This window comes from Clarias gariepinus, chromosome 10 (genome assembly GCF_024256425.1).
Source record: "Clarias gariepinus isolate MV-2021 ecotype Netherlands chromosome 10, CGAR_prim_01v2, whole genome shotgun sequence".
In the NCBI taxonomy this organism is placed as follows: Eukaryota; Metazoa; Chordata; class Actinopteri; order Siluriformes; family Clariidae; genus Clarias; species Clarias gariepinus.
The window spans coordinates 31,889,866-31,906,577 of record NC_071109.1 but is presented as its reverse complement, the minus strand read 5'-3'; the positions used below and the strand labels follow the sequence as shown (position 1 = coordinate 31,906,577).

The 16,712-nt window shown below is 38.9% G+C and overlaps 1 protein-coding gene across 1 annotated transcript in view; it reads right to left on the bottom strand.

Annotated features, from left to right (window-relative positions):
• Positions 1 to 16,712, bottom strand: part of galnt18a (UDP-N-acetyl-alpha-D-galactosamine:polypeptide N-acetylgalactosaminyltransferase 18a) — a 102,302-nt gene that overhangs the window by 15,814 nt on the left and 69,776 nt on the right. Inside the window, exons 7-9 of the mRNA XM_053506482.1 lie at positions 5,233 to 5,418; positions 4,830 to 4,967; positions 3,803 to 3,898 (exon numbers count right to left, since the gene is read on the bottom strand). Of these exons, the coding sequence (XP_053362457.1) occupies positions 3,803 to 3,898; positions 4,830 to 4,967; positions 5,233 to 5,418 (420 nt within the window). The remainder of the gene's footprint in view (positions 1 to 3,802; positions 3,899 to 4,829; positions 4,968 to 5,232; positions 5,419 to 16,712) is intronic.

Sequence of the window (16,712 nt, the reverse complement as noted above, 5' to 3'; positions counted from 1 at the left end):
AGCTCGATCCACCACCTTGGAGCCAGAACAGAAAACAGCCTGGATGCATGTCTTCCTCGATCCCTGAGAGACGGTGTGACCAGCTTCATCTCTGACTGTTACAAAACCCTGACACTCTAGATTCCTTCCATAATGTTAAAAAAACATCTTCTTACATAAAAGGTTAAATCTGTTTATGAGTAGTTAGTGCAGCTTGCTATACAAGTTCCCTTAAAATGAAATAATTTGAACGAGCATGTGATTTGCAGCTGAACTTCTGTAAGTTTTTAATGAGATAATTTTATTAAAAAAACAATCAGAAATAAAAAAAAAAGACATACATAAGAATAACAGATGGCAAAGGAAATGAAATGCACAGCTGACTAATGATGATGAAGAGGGATTCACTTATAGTAAGGGCAGATTTAGTGTTAATGTGACCTGTGCAGAAGGCTGTGATTTCAAATCCCATAAGACCCTAATGATCCACTCTCAATGGTCTCCTTGTTTTTTTTTTTTTTTTTTTTAAACCTAAATCAAACATATGAACAATGTGTTACTGTAGTTCACAAGAAAAGGCAGTTTATTACATTACTCTGAGACTGTGCAAAATGTTGCTGCAAAGCGTCAGCAGAAACGTTCCGGTATAACACTTGGCACCGGTATGTCTCCTCCTTTGAGAGTACCTAGTTATGATGTTAGCAGATGTGAGCGTTTCTGCTAACCTGAACAAAATGCTAATGAACGGTGCCAACTCAGATGCTTCACGTCTTGCTGATATTTTTTATGCTCAGCGTACTAGTGGATCACCGCATCAGTATGAGTACAGAGAGAGAAAGAGACTTTTTATTTTCAGATTGATGAAGATGATGATGTGGTGTGGATAAAGCATCATGCCAGAATTAAATCTACTCTAATTAAAACTTATGATAAAATCCATTTCATATTTTTAGAATTCATTTTCAGATTATTACGCACCACAAAACCGACAGACCCGAGCTCTCCGGATAAGCTGAGTCAAGGTTTATGCATTTAATATTTGGGAGGGTTTTGTGTTTTCTTCCCCCTGCAAATTTTTCTGAAACACGGCAATCATCCGTTTCGCAGAAACGCCAGCGCAGCATAATACAGAGCGATAAAGCTGTTAAGTCTTCACACCCAACACAATGGAGGGGAAAAAGCACCACATGACATGCAATTAAAGATTTTTCCATGAAACTACAGTATGAAGAAGAGGAGGATGCTGAGTCGTTTCTTTTATTGTTGGTCCGAATGACAGACTGTAGATTATTTAAAGGGCACGAAACACAAACGAGATTTACGCCCACATTCAGCTAGTTTTGGAAGGGAGCTTTTATTTCGACTGACTTATGAGTGCGACAGAATTACAGTCAGAGTCGCAGTATCAAATCTTAAAGACTTTGTTTACGGGCCAAGAGTCATAGTAGTAACAATAACAACACCATAAACCGCAGTCTCGCTCAAATTACAGTAATTAGCATTTTCTCCAGCAGCAGCTCTGACAATAGTGCAGCTGCAAATCACGGGTTTATATTAACCGTGCCTTATGGTTTCCATAGTAACAGCTTATATATAAGGAGTTGTACAGTACGTCCGATCCTTCACGTCTCCAACGTTCGATCCAAGACTGTGATTTTTTTTTTCTGTAAAAAGATGTTTATTGGAATGTATGGAAGGAGTCTCCAGTATCAAAAAAAAACAACTATGATTATGGTGTTGAAAATTGGTAATATTGGTAATAATTTTGGGTGGCTGGAACGGATTATCAGCAATTCCATTATTTCCTATGGGAACATGCGTTTCACATTACTAACGGATTTGCTTTTCTGCTGTTTTATGAAAATGTCTAATAAATGATGCGATAAAAAAAGGAATTATAGTGCTATATTAATAATCTATTCATTCAAGTAAGGAATAAAACACTTGATAGTGTATTAAAGGAAAATAATGAACACAAAGTGGAGTTGTTTTTATTATTATTATTATTATTATTATAGAATGACTCATCAGGCATTTTATAATTGTATAACATCAAGTTTACTCCTAACTATTAAGAAATTAGGAGGTGAGTTCAGCACCTTAAATACTCGTCTCCTAATTTAACCCCTTATTCAATTCGTATACAGAGGTTTCACTGCATATATAAATTAGTGAAGCAATTTCTCAAGTTTTTCTTAACTGACAGTCGAACACGATATCAATCAGTAATGGGTAGATGATTAATAATTAATGATAACCAGATGCACGTTCGCCCTCTTTATGTTTTATTTAAACAGTTCTAGCAGCACAATTTCGTGTTTCTCCCCACACACTGATTTATTTCTAGACGTCTGCCTCAGTATCGATGCTGACCTCCACATATTCATTTTGTATTTTTTTTAATTATTTAAAATGGATAAAATCTTATTTAATTTCTTACAGAGCATTGATTTGCTCTCACATCACATCTGTAGCCGCGCCTTCCGGTTTCACTCAAATGTACAATGTGTTCCCTTTTCAATCTGGTTCCTCTCAACGTTTCTTCATCATGGCACTTCAGGGAGTTTTTCCTTGGCACTGTCACCTCTAGCTTTCTCATTATGGAGCGATTGATAAAGCTATGCATTTACAAATCTTTACATTTCTTCAATTTAACTTTAAATATACAGTATAAATGATGTGCAGAAGTTTTGAGCCAGCCCTTCATTTCATCATATTGTGCTTCCAAAGAGCAAGACTTTCTTTGATGTTTTATGTAGTCTTGAGGAACAGTTCTCCAGGCTTCATAAAGGCTTTCATTTTCAATTCAGTCCCTGTACCTGAGCAGGTTCAGAGGAATGTTTTTGTGTTTGTTAGGTCACACAGTGACTTAGCAAGTGACACAAGCATAAAAAGCATCTAACTTATTGCATGAACCAGTGAGAAACAGGTGCAGATGATGACAGACGATCAGGCTGGTGATTAGTTAGACTGGTGATGCTGAATGGTGAGGGGTTGGAACAGATAAGAGGGGAAATGAGGTCGCTGCTGAAGTTGTTACATAAACAATACATCTTTAAGTTGTATCTTTAGGCACATTGCAGCCTGTTGTAGTAAAACATTTGTTCCAATTTCTTTTATTTTATCTACATCATTTCATTTAATATGAAAAAAAATGAAAAAATTCAAGCCTTTACACAGTACTGAATATCTAGATTATCTAGTACACCACTCGGTGGACATCATGGTACAGTCACTCACGGACACCACTCGGTGGACACCATGGTACTGTCACTCACGGACACCACTGGGTGGACACCATGGTACAGTCACTCACGGACACCACTCAATGGACACCTTGATATGGTCATTCATGGACACCACTCAATAGACACCTTGATATGGTCATTCATGGACACCACTCAATGGACACTTTGATATGGTCATTCATGGACACCACTCAGTGGACACCATGGTACAGTCACTCACGGACACCACTCGGTGGACACCATGGTACTGTCACTCACGGACACCACTGGGTGGACACCATGGTACAGTCACTCACGGACACCACTCAATGGACACCTTGATATGGTCATTCATGGACACCACTCGGTGGACACCATGGTACTGTCACTCACGGACACCACTGGGTGGACACCATGGTACAGTCACTCACGGACACCACTCGGTGGACACCATGGTACTGTCACTCACGGACACCACTCGGTGGACACCATGGTACTGTCACTCACGGACACCACTCAGTGGACACTATGGTACAGTCACTTACGGACACCACTCAGTGGACAGTCATGAGGAAGAGAAGAGCGGGAGCGCTAACCTGAGGCGTCATTCCGTGACACAGGTACAGGGTGGGGATGTTGTCCAAGTCTGGCCCCTGATCCACGCACAGGTCCGGCCTAAAGCTATTCCTCAGCTGTAGGATGCAGAACAGTTTAAAAAAAGATGAGAAAGAATTATATTATGCATTCAGAATGTGCTTTACTTTATTCGCTCTGCTTGCTAATGGACGCTACGCTTTCCTGTACACCCTGCAGCTCAGCTCGGCTATGTCCATAAAGCAGAGCTCTTAATCACGCTAATCCATAAACGAACAGCAATTAGTAAATTTCTCCACCAGCCTCTTGTTGTAACAAATTAAAAAAAGAGAGCAATGTTTATTTCTTTTATTAACATTAATAGTAATACAGTATAAGCTTCCTGGAGAGGGGAATGGAATATTTGTAGCGTCTTTAACAAAAGCACAGGAGACGGAAAAAACAAGTAAAACAAGCAATGAGGGGAAAATCTTTAAAGTATTAAAGGGAAAATTCACCCTGACCTGCTTGTGTAATAATCTGTAATAATTAGCACATGATCTTCAGATGTGTCCAAGATACTGTAGATTTTGTAATTAAATGCTGTTATTTGTGCTTCCTTCATTAAGTTTTCATTTATTTATTTTTCACTTCCATCGTCCACAGCTAAAGAGAGCACTGGAGCGGCGCTTAAGTCCTTTACTGTCTCAAGCTTCCTCACCAACTCATCATGTTCTCTGCAAAACTGATCAGCTCACGGCTTTCTAATTTATCAGGCCTTGACTCTTCACTAATTTACTGCCGTGCTTTTCGGGATTTTGACTCTGGCTTCTGTGTTGACATCCATTTCCACGACATCTACGATGGATTTCTTCTTAACACGACATCGAGTGCTTGGGTTGTTCACTAACCCTGATCCCTCACACCCTCATGTATAAGATAATACTTTTTTTTTCCCATTAAAACGCCAACATTCCAATAACAGAAAAGATAACGGAAAAGATCTTCTGAACGATTAGGGGTTCAGGAGCATGACGTGTGCGTGTTTACCTCCCCATAAGCGATGGTGTCAGCGTATGTTCGCATTTCAGTGTAAATATTCCTCAGGAACCAGCGGAAGGGCCGACACCGCAGCCTCTCCCTCAGGAGCTTCCTCTCGCTGATGTCTCCAATATCGATCCCTGAGTTCTATACACACACACACACACACATACACATATACAGTGAGAAAACTTTTGCCACTAAGATGCGAGAACATTCAACATTACTGATCTCAGAAAGATGATGTCATCACTATGATGTCATCAAGGTCGTCAGTGGCAAGAAGTTCCAATAAACTGGAGAACCCAAACCCTGAAATGATGAAACTTTCTCCAACGTTCTTCCACTATGAAACACTTTCTGTTATAACACAGGTTTAATTTTAATACTGTACGGTATGTGGTTGCTGTACCTGCAGTGGAACATTCCAGGCCATGTATACATGGTTCCTGAACTCGTCCATCCAGACCTCGGCCACTCGGAACGCGTTCCTTCGCACGTGACCTGCCAGGTCGTCCGTGTACGGCTTGTGTGCGCGCTCGATGTGAGCTATTCTGGAACAGGGGAGAACCTCTACACTACCCCCACACAGCCACACCTGAGAATGCACACACAGGAAAGTTTATTTTTTAAATCAGATTTTTTTTTTTTTTGCCTCAGTGATCACATTACACTTAATGCAGAATGTCTGAAACCGGAGAGGAGAAGATTAGATAAAGATTAGGTGATGTCTTTCCCATATTCAGCTGTCTGTTTTCAGTAAGCCTCTGCCTCAGACTCAGTTCTTGGCCGACAGGAGAGGAACCCGAAATGGTGTTCTGCTCTTGTAGTTCATCCACTTTATGCTTCACACTTCATCTTCAGATGCTTTTACACCACGGTTGTAAAGAGTACTTATTAAAGATCCCATATTTTACTATTTATATACCAAGTTAAAACAAGTCTCAGAGCTCCATTAAAGTGTGGGAAAGACCTCACATAATGTATTTTTACACAGCGCTACCTCTGCATATGAATGTATGCGCTCTTAAGGCGTAATTTCCCCATAGGAAATAATGTAAATGCAGATAATGCGTTCCAGCCGACCAAAAATATTAGCGATATCACCGATTTCCAACACGATAATCATATTTTTGCATATTTAAACATTTATAAAAGACATGCAAACAAAGTAAATCATGATATAAATAAACATTAAACCTCACTTAACTTTAATTGACGTTTTCTCTTGGCATCGGCTGCTTAAAAAAACAAACTGAAAGTGGCTCAGTTTTCCTAATAATCTCGGCACTGCTAACTTTCTTGGGACATATTGCCCTATGTCTTTGCGAAATCTTGCACAAAATATTAAAACTCACTTTACTTGGCTTTACACTGATAAAAACAAGTTTTGATTGGCTACCTTTAAGTATGTCTAACCGGAAGTATTAGTGCGACCGGCTCAGGCGCTCGTATGCCGAAAATGCTTCGTATGTTGTATAAAAAATTAAGGTCTTAAGGCAAAAATTTTCTCAAACTCCCTCTCGTTCACTCCTCTTCTGAACACCCCATTTTAGTGTTTATGTAAATGAGGTACTGCTAAGCCACGCCCCTGCAGAGCTGAGTAGCATGCCAGGGCATGAGGGCACTTTAGGGGAGGGAGGGGGTGGGGGGGACCTAATGTTGTTTAAAACCCCAATCCAAAAATGTAAAAAGGGACAAAAAAAGAACAAGCTATTTGATCAGAACGAAATCTTACAACAATGTCAGAAAAGAAATTGTAGGATTGTACGAGTAAGGGAAAACAATCCCACCCATCCCCCTCTTGATGTCATTATGTCGGTGGTTGTTTTACCTCTCTGAATGCAAAAAATCCAGGGTTGCTGCAGTAAAGTTTAAAACAAGGTGGTGAAGGAAGCATAAATCAGGCTCAACGGTAATACGGAGCATTGTAAGGTTGTCGTTTTGGCATTAACCTAGAGGAGATATCCATCTCACTAAAGAACTGAAGGTGCCAATTGCTCTAAATGTCACGAGTCGGAAAAAAACGCCCCGCGGTGGTCATTTATCACAGTTTATTAAGCTGCACAGACGAGATTAAAGCCTTTCGAGAAGGCTGTGAGCTCGGGCTACAAGAGAGGTAGACCATCAGGAGTGAAAGGAAAGATCAAAGTCATGTGTGGGATACACTCAACCACCCGCGCACGCTGTTCCTGGGATAAACACAGGATTCACGGACAATAAGCTAAGTCTTATTAAGAGTTTAATTAAGTATAAAGGTTCTATTTTGAACTTGAACTTAAGAACAGACTTCTTGCATAAACACAGAGCGGTACTGAGTCCAGCGCCACCCTCTGGCAGGCTGACGTCACTGCATTAAGTCATGCTAAAAGCTACGGAATGGAAATTTAAGGACAATATTAAAAACATACAGTATGACTATTTGTTACTTTTATTGTCCGTTTAAAGGAGGAGGAGTAGCAGCTTGTGTGTGTGCTGGGGTGTGTAGGTGTGTGTGTGTGTGTGAGTGTGTTCTAGGGTGTCTAGGTGTGTGTGCTGTGGTGTAATGGTATGTGTATGCTTGGGTGTGTTGGTGTGTGTGTGCTTGGGTGTGTTGGTGTGTGCTGGGGTGTGTTTGTGTTGGTGTGTGTGTGTGTGTGTGCTGGGTTGTGTTGGTGTGTGTGTGTACTGGGGTGTGTTTGTGTTGGTGTGTGTGTGCTTGCATGTGTTGGGGGGGTGTTTCCTTGCGTGTGTTTGTATTTGTGTGCTGGAGTGTGTTGCAGTGTGTGCGATAGTGTGTTGCAGTGTGTACCGGAGTGTGTTGGTGTTTGCTGGAGTGTGTTCCAGTGTGTAGCTAAGTGCAGTGTGAGCTCACATATTAAGGCATGTTTGAACAGGAAGGTTCTGAATTAGTATAGAGATGACTATTCTATAGAACACAATAGAAAAAAATTGTGTGTGTGTGTGTGTGTGTTCTGCATTTCTCTGATTTCCTTTCATCCACCCACTGCACTCCTCCTGAGTGTCACCACCAACATCCATCTTCCTTTCAATCTCTCTCTCTCTCTCTCTCTCTCACACACACACACACACACACATTTTCATTCTATCTCTATTTATCTCTTATTCTCTCTCATCCTCTTTCTCTTCTCCTAATTTTAAAAATTGTCCTTCTTTCACCCTCTGACTCTCTCTCCTCTCTATCTTCTCCTGTCTCTTTCACTCTCACTCCTCCTCTCTCTCTCTTTCACTCCTCCCGCTTTCTGTCTCTTTCATTCTTTCACTCTGTCTCTCTCCCTCTCCACATTATGTGTTGTATAAATGGAAGAGAAAAGACGCAGCAGAGGTTTGCGCTCTCTCACTCAGGGGCTTTTATTCACAGTGATGCACTCGTGTGCCGTCGATAGCTGGTGAGTCGAGAGAGCTGTGTAGAAGACTACCGACTAAAAAAGCGGCGGTATAAAAGATTAGGAAAGTTCACCCACCTCGGACATGCAAGTTGTGAAAAACTGGAATTAATGAGTGAATAAATACCTCACCAGTCACACACATACTGAACATGAATAGATGTGTCAATGATGGATGTCTGCACAGATGTGCACAGATCTTCCCTGGCAGATAAATGGAGTTCATCAATAATCCATCCATCCATCCATCCATCCATCCATCCATCCATCCATCCATCCATTCATTCATAAATCCATCTTTCTACCCATTTAGCCATTCATTCTTACATTTATGATTTCATTGATCCATCCATCCATCCATCCATCCAAATAGCCATGTATCTATCCATCCATGAATTGCTCTACCTACCCTTCTATACATTCAAAACTTCTGACTTCTAATGTGCATTGAAAACTACGGATCAACCTTACTTGTGGCATCCATCCATCCATCCATCCATCCAGCTAACCACCAATTCTAACCATTCATCAATATCTACTTAGCCATTCATATATCCCTCTATCTTTTTCTCCCTTACTCAATATTGTGTTCATTGTGCCATCCATCCATCTATCCATTTAGCCCTCCATTCAGCCATCCACCCACCAACCCATAAAGATCTAAAACGTCTAATTGCTAAATGTCTATATTGGAAAGTACAGATGACCCTCACTCATTACATCCATCCTTCTATTTATTCATTTATTACTTAATTCATCCACATTCCCATCTAACCTTCATTGTCTATTCATTTATCATTTAGCCATCCATACTTTTATGTATGATTTTATTCATCCATGCTTTAATGCATTCAATTCTCCCTCTATCCGTACCTCTACCCACATCCTTCTATAGCTCCAAAACTTCTAATATTGTATGCATTGCAAACTACAAATCAACTTTCTTTGTGACATCCATCCATTTATCTGTCCATGGTTTAATCTTTCCAAGCATCTATATATCCATTCATCCAGCCACAACATTTATTACTTTATTTATCCATATTTCCATTCATTCAGTATCTATCTATCTATCTATCTATCTATCTATCTATCTATCTATCTATCTATCTATCTATCTATCTACAGTATCTGTCCATCCATCCATCCATCCATCCAATAATATATATTCATCAATGTATCGAAAAGTACAGATGACCCCCCCTCATTACATTCATGCTTCTATTTATTCATTTATTACTTTCATACATTCATCCATATTTCCATCTGACATTCAATGTCTATTCATCAATCTATCTACATATATAGATATCTACATAGATAGATATTTCTATCGATTAATATCTATTTATTCATCCCTTCATCCATCCATCAATATCTATTCATCCATCTACCCATCTACACACTCATCGAGAGATTAAAAGCATCAGATAGCTAGATAGTGTCCATCGCAAAATACAAAAGAACTTCACTTTACTTGTAGCATCCATCCATGAATCCATTCAATTATCATCTATCCATATTTTTATCCATTCCATATCTTTTCATTAATTCATCAATAATAAATGTATCTATCCTTTTAACACTTCTGATTGCTGGTGTTTATTGCCAACTACAGCTCAACATTTATCATGTCATCCATTTATCCATTTTTTCTATCCATCCACCCACCCATTCAACAGCCTGTCCATCCATCATTAATCTTATATTACAGCCTCAAAATGTTATTCTTATAAAACTGTGATCCACTTTTTATCCATCATCACCTTCTTATTAAAGCAGTGGTCTTTTTTCTTGAAAATGTACTGTATGTAAGAATTATTATTAATTCCAAACAGTTTTCACATCTGCTTTAGAACCCGTTAACGCACAACGTAATCTTATCCAAAGACCAAACTCTCTAGAGAATTAATTGTGTTAAGAAAAGTTTTTTTTTTTTTTTTAATTGGCAGCTACAAGCAATTACAAGCATAATTATGATTCTCCAGTGCATCGTGAAATGCCTTTGCACAACTATTCAGTCAGCAATCTGTTCTTATCTATCTATAAAAGACACCAGCTTTGAGTTCGGAATCAGTGATCACAAAAGCATGTGTTGGTCATCTCCAACGTCTCCAACGATGGTGTCCTGTGCCACAGACCAACAGTCGGCCCATACAATAAATAGTGCCGCATCACATTTCCTCATTTTCACATGTGTTGAATAAAAGAACGGTTCCACCTGAAGACAGACAGCTGTTAAAGTTGTATATGACTGGACATGCATGTTATCATTTGGGACAAAGTTGCCGTCCACTGCTCTCTCCCTGTGAATGAATGATTTGCTAGACACTCCCTTTCTGTATATGCTGGTTTACTGAACCAATTCTTTTCTGCTCAGGGATAGAAGATGATGTGATAACTGACCATATGACCAGATGTCCTTATTCGAGACAGTGGATTCTGGTTGCCTGGCAATAGGAGCAGAGGACTGTTAGGGACGGATACACCATGCCAGGAGGAGTTACTTTAGTATGATGTAAGGGATAACATCAAATGCAATATAGATGTAGGAAGGAATAGACTCAATGAAATCATGATGAACGAACAAAAATAACTGTATCATAACTAATGTCTAAATTTGTCTAAGCGTTTGTTTCCCAGTGTGGGCCCCCTAGTGGTACTAGTAGGGGTGTTGCCGGTGGGTCACGAGTATATAATAAAACTATAAAGTTGGCGTGTCTGCACATTAAAGCTATTTAAGAAAAATAATTTGTGCGGATGTAAGATGAGTAATCCACATATAGTTTATTATTTTGCCTGTTTGCTTGTACACGCGTCACATAAAAACTACTGAACGAATTTTATTGGGTGACAATTTAATATTTTTTGTTGCATTTTGTGCAAGATTTAGTGAAGACGAAGCACTAGGGGTCCCAAAAATATTTACAAGGACAGTAGCAAGAAGAAAAGGAAGCCACTTTCAATTTGGTTTTTAAAGTAGCCGGTGCCAAGAGGACTCATAAATCATTAAGGTTACAGTAAGTAGGATTAAATGTCTATCTATTTCATATTTTACTTCATATGCATGTCTTTTCCAAACATTTAAATTGTTTTAATATGCAAAAATATGATGATATTGTTGGAAATTGGTAATATTCGTAATATTTTTGGGTGGCTGGAACGGATTATCTGCATTTACTAAGTTTCACCTTAAGAACTTGCCTCCAGAACGGATTAAATTCATATGCGATGTATTATTATTGTTATTATTATTATTATTATTATTATTATTGTTGTTGTTTTATGTCAGACTAGCCCTAAGCTTCAACAAAAGGATTACTGCCATAGAAAAGAATTTTTCCATGTGAGCGAGTTGTCTTTGTGTGTCTCTCTGTGTTGTATCTGCAGTCAGCACATGGCTTTGTGTTTCCTCAGGAGAACCCAGCCTGACAGCGAGAATCCACATTAACTCCAAAACAATGATCATTATGCAAAAAGCAAACAGGGAGGGGACGTATGTGCGGCGCTCTGATTCGCCAGCAGAATGGTTCGTTTGCATAATTATTGACAACAGTGCAGATGATCCGTGAATGAATGATATCTGTTTTTCCTCCAGCAGCCGGAAGCCTGTCTGGTTTTTTTTATGCAGATCTGCAGTCAGAGCCCTTTAATGCAAAAATAATCTGCTAGCTAAAGTGCGGCTTTGTTTTCTTCCTCACTGCATTTAAAACAAACAAACAAACAAACAAAAACGATACTCATATGCTAATTCTGTTTACACGGTTATACCTTTTTTCTCTAAGTATGCTTTAATATACTATAACTATGCTCTTGTAAGCACCGTTCTCTTATACACCCCTTTTATATATAGGCGGTATACCCCTACTGTTTGTACACTGTTATACACTGTACCTGTTTATAAGATACCTCTCTCAAAGACCTGAGCCCCGGTACAGCTGTACTGATCTGAGACTGTAATCAATCTGTGACACATGAAACTAATTTGAAGAATCTTCTATCCTGTTCTCTTAAAAGCTTTCGATGCCACTTTCTGCACCCGCGCTGCTTATATCATGTGGGAGGACAACAGAAATCAATAAAATTTTATCAAGTCCTCACTAAAACACAGATCTTTAAAAAAAAGGAGCTTTCTTTGATTTTTATCTCAAATCAGGAATACAAAAAAAAAAAAAACTTAAAATGTGTTATGTTTAGCAGCAAATAGATGTTCAGAGTTGAGTTTTTTCTCAAATCTGCAATGTCTCTGCTTTCCATTACGGGCTTTTCAGTAAGGTTATGACACTGATAACCAGTATGTGGTGAACCGGTAACCGGTAACTATATATACATACAGTGGAACATCGGATTGCAAGTAACGTGGTTTGCGAGTGTTCCGCAAGACGAGCAAAGATTTTTAATCAATTTTGACTTAAAAAACGAGCTAGTCTTGGTTTACGAGCACTAAGTATTATGCATCAAGCATGCGATTCTTGTTCTGGTACAGAGCGCAAAGTGATCACAACTGAGCCAACGTTTTTTTTCTCTCTTGCGCTGCGGAATTGTGGGTAACCGTCTTCCCTACTGGGTCTTAGTGCGCGTCTCATCAACATTCGTGCACGCGTGTTAAAATACTTAAAAATACTATTACACTGTGACCACATGTGTGTGCGTAAAACATATTTTATTTTGTGTTTGTAAGTGCGTGTGTACAGCTTATGTGCACTGTTTCTTATAACACGTGTGTGTGCACGCGTGTAAAGCAAATCTCATTAGAGAGGGTAAAGGGTTCATTTTCTCTCTCTCCCTGGGTCAGTATGCTGTTGTGTGTGTTCGTATACAGTATGTCAGGTAGAACAAAAGCCATAATTACTTTTATAACGTGTAAATTTGATTACTACCAGAATATGGAAATAATATAAAAAAATGTAGAACTCTCAAAATGAGCTTATTGTATATTTATATTTTTTATTAAAATAACAGCAAAACCAAACAAAAAATCTTACAAAAACAAAAAACTTACAAAAAATCTTTTTTAAAAATCTTACAAAAAAAAACGTACAAAAAAAATCTTACTGAATGCTTTAGAAAACCTTATAGAAATTTTGTTGCTACAATGTGACCAAAAGTATTGAGACAATAAAATTGAATAATAAAGAATGCTGCTATACAACAATCAAAATTTAGTATGAACCTACAATACGCTATAATACACAATATGTTGTCTTAATACTTTGGGCCATCACTGAAAATTTAAATATTGTTTATGGTTACACCTTTCATTCTTTTATATGTATTGTATGCTTGTGAAATTTATCATATACGTACTACAGAAGTTGCTACAAAATAGTTTGCATACAAATGTTTTTTTTTCCATTTTCTTAAATCTCTTCTAACTCTGTATTTTAATTATTTCCTTTTTCATAACTCAGTTAACACTTGGTGTGGCCTTTAGTGACTTTTAAAAAATTCTGACCTGCTGATTCCGCTCACTCTCCCATTCTCTCCAGCGCTTATCCTGTACAGGGTCAGCAGTGGCCTGGAGCATATCCCAGGGGACTCAGGGCACGAGGCAGGACACAATCTGGACGAGCTGCCAGTTCAACACAGGGCACAATCGCACACTCACTCACACACTACAGGCAATTTAGGAAGACCAATTAGCTCAATCTTTATGCATTTAAAATATAGGAGGAAACCAGTGTACCTGGAGGAAACCTACCAAGCACCGGAGAACATTAAAAAACACTGATTAGTAAACAAAGGTCCAATTGAAGGTCCTTTTACATCTTTTCCAAAACTGCATGACTTTCTCTAGGTTACTGCTCAGAGACTTGTTTTTGTACAAATAAAACCCAACTGAAAATTAGTACTCTCATGGTCAAGGCTATCACGTGTTTCCTCCAAAACATGCGCTTCCTGAACTGCTGCGTGTTCTCCAGAGGCGGGAATAAAGCACAGACACATATGATCGGCAATGACAGGAATGCACCTGTTCCGTTGAGAGAACCCAGCTAGACATGGGTCAAGATTAAATCCCCAAGTGACACAGAAAATGTGTTTCTGTTTTGCCACTTGAGCACAAAATTGGTTCTCTATAAGACTGCATAGCCAAGCACCGGTCATGGCCAATTAAGCGAAAAATGGACCGATTCCAATCACGGCCAATTCATCGATCGGCTCATCTCTACTTCATATACAACTTTAAGATGTGTTATAATTTAATTGTAAGCACTTAAGTCATGTGACATCTTGTGTCTCCTTTGATTCACATGCTCTGAGTGCTCACGATTGATGTTGAATGACACAAGTTATTTAATATATATAAAATAATGCGTGTCAGTTGTGTGTGCTCATGTGTGAAAGACAAAACCCCTGCGCGTGTCTGTGTCTGATACAGCAGAGTGATCAGATTTGATGCGCGGTGTTGTCTCACTTCATGGCAACCTTATCACTATGGTCTTCTGCTACTGTATGTATATCATGCCACATAGGTGTTGGATTGTGTACTGAGGTCAGGTAAAAATGTTTGCACCCCCTTACGAATCGTTTCCTACCTATATGAAGAAATTATTTTCCAGAGTTTGAGCACTCAGCTCAAAATTCACATTTTGTGAATGTGACATATCACAAGAAAAAATTTATTACAGAAACAATATTGAATAAAAAAAAAGTGTAGTTCTTATAATCGTTTTATTTTATTGCGTTGTTATTCATCACCTGCGATTTTTTTTACAAGAACGTGCCCTCTTTTCCTTCATATTTGCTTACTAGTGGCCAACAGTGGTACTGCACTACCACACAGTAAAACATGTAACCATGATGGTTATAAAAGGAAAGCCTCTGGAGTGGGGAAAAAAACAGAATAAATCATGTTAATGTTTTTAAATTTGTTAAACAATCCCTATTTATTGCAAGTGTTAACATCTTAATTTCGCAAGCCATAATGTACCTCTGTTAGACTCAGTGTAGTGCCATATTTCAGCCACTAGGTGGAGGGAGCAAAGCCCCGCCTTCCTCCTCGCAAACTCCTGCTATTGTGATTATCTCTTATTATTATGTTATAAGGCAACAGTCACCGATAGTCATTAATAGCTAGCAATTTAACATGGGTTAGCTTACCACATCGAGTATTTTTTTACATGCTACTGTAGCTATCTAGTTGGTTAGCCATCAAGCTTCCTGATTTCAGTGAAATCAACAAGGAGATGTAAGAAAGTTGGCAAATTGAAAAAAATATATACATTCAATTAACATAAAATTCCCTCCGGGGTTCTGTGTCCATTTTTTTGTTTCATGATTTTTTATCTTCTTCATTTTTTCCCTTTATAATGCTATAAAGATAGTCACCTACATTTAATTAAATAAATTGCCGTTTGTTTTAGTTAGCTCATAGTGACGGCCTGATATTTCCTTTTTTTTTCGCCAAATGAGCTTTTTTAAATACCTCTTTAAAAATCCTGGCCCTTAATACAGCTCATAGCAAGAAACGGCTAAGTATCTTACTCTGTTATAGCTAAACATACTCAGGTATTACTCTGTGCTCCTTGCTGTCAATATATTTGTAATGTTAAAACTATATCTATACAAATACAAAGCATTTACACTCACCTAAAGGATTATTAGAAACACCTGTTCAATTTCTCATTAATGCAATTATCTAATCAACCAATCACATGGCAGTTGCTTCAATGCATTTAGGGGTGTGGTCCTGGTCAAGACAATCTCCTGAACTCCAAACTGAATGTCAGAATGGGAAAGAAAGGTGATTTAAGCAATTTTGAGCGTGGCATGGTTGTTGGTGCCAGACGGGCCGGTCTGAGTATTTCACAATCTGCTCAGTTACTGGGATTTACAAAGAATGGTGTGAAAGGGGAAAAACATCCAGTATGCGGCAGTCCTGTGGGCGAAAATGCCTTGTTGATGCTAGAGGTCAGAGGAGAATGGGCCAACTTTGACTGAAATAACCACTCGTTCCAACCGAGGTATGCAGCAAAGCATTTGTGAAGCCACAACACACACAACCTTGAGGCAGATGGGCTACAACAGCAGAAGACCCCACCGGGTACCACTCATCTTTACTACAAGTAGGAAAAAGAGGCTACAATTCGCTCACCAAAATTGGACAGTTGAAGACTGGAAAAATGTTGCCTGGTCTGTTGAGTCTCGATTTCTGTTGACACATTCTAATGGTAGAGTCAGAATTTGGCGTAAACAGAATGAGAACATGGATCCATCATGCCTTGTTACCACTGTGCAGGCTGGTGGTGTAATACTGTGGGGGATGTTTTCTTGGCACACTTTAAGCCCCTTAGTGCCAATTGGGCATCATTTAAATTCCACGGGCTACCTGAGCATTGTTTCTGACCATGTCCATCCCTTTATGTCCACCATGTCCCCATCCTCTGATGGCTACTTCCAGCAGGATAATTCACCATGTCGCAAAGCTCGAATCATTTCAAATTGGTTTCTTGAACGTGACAATGAGTTCACTGTACTAAAATGGCCCCCACAGTCACCAGATCTC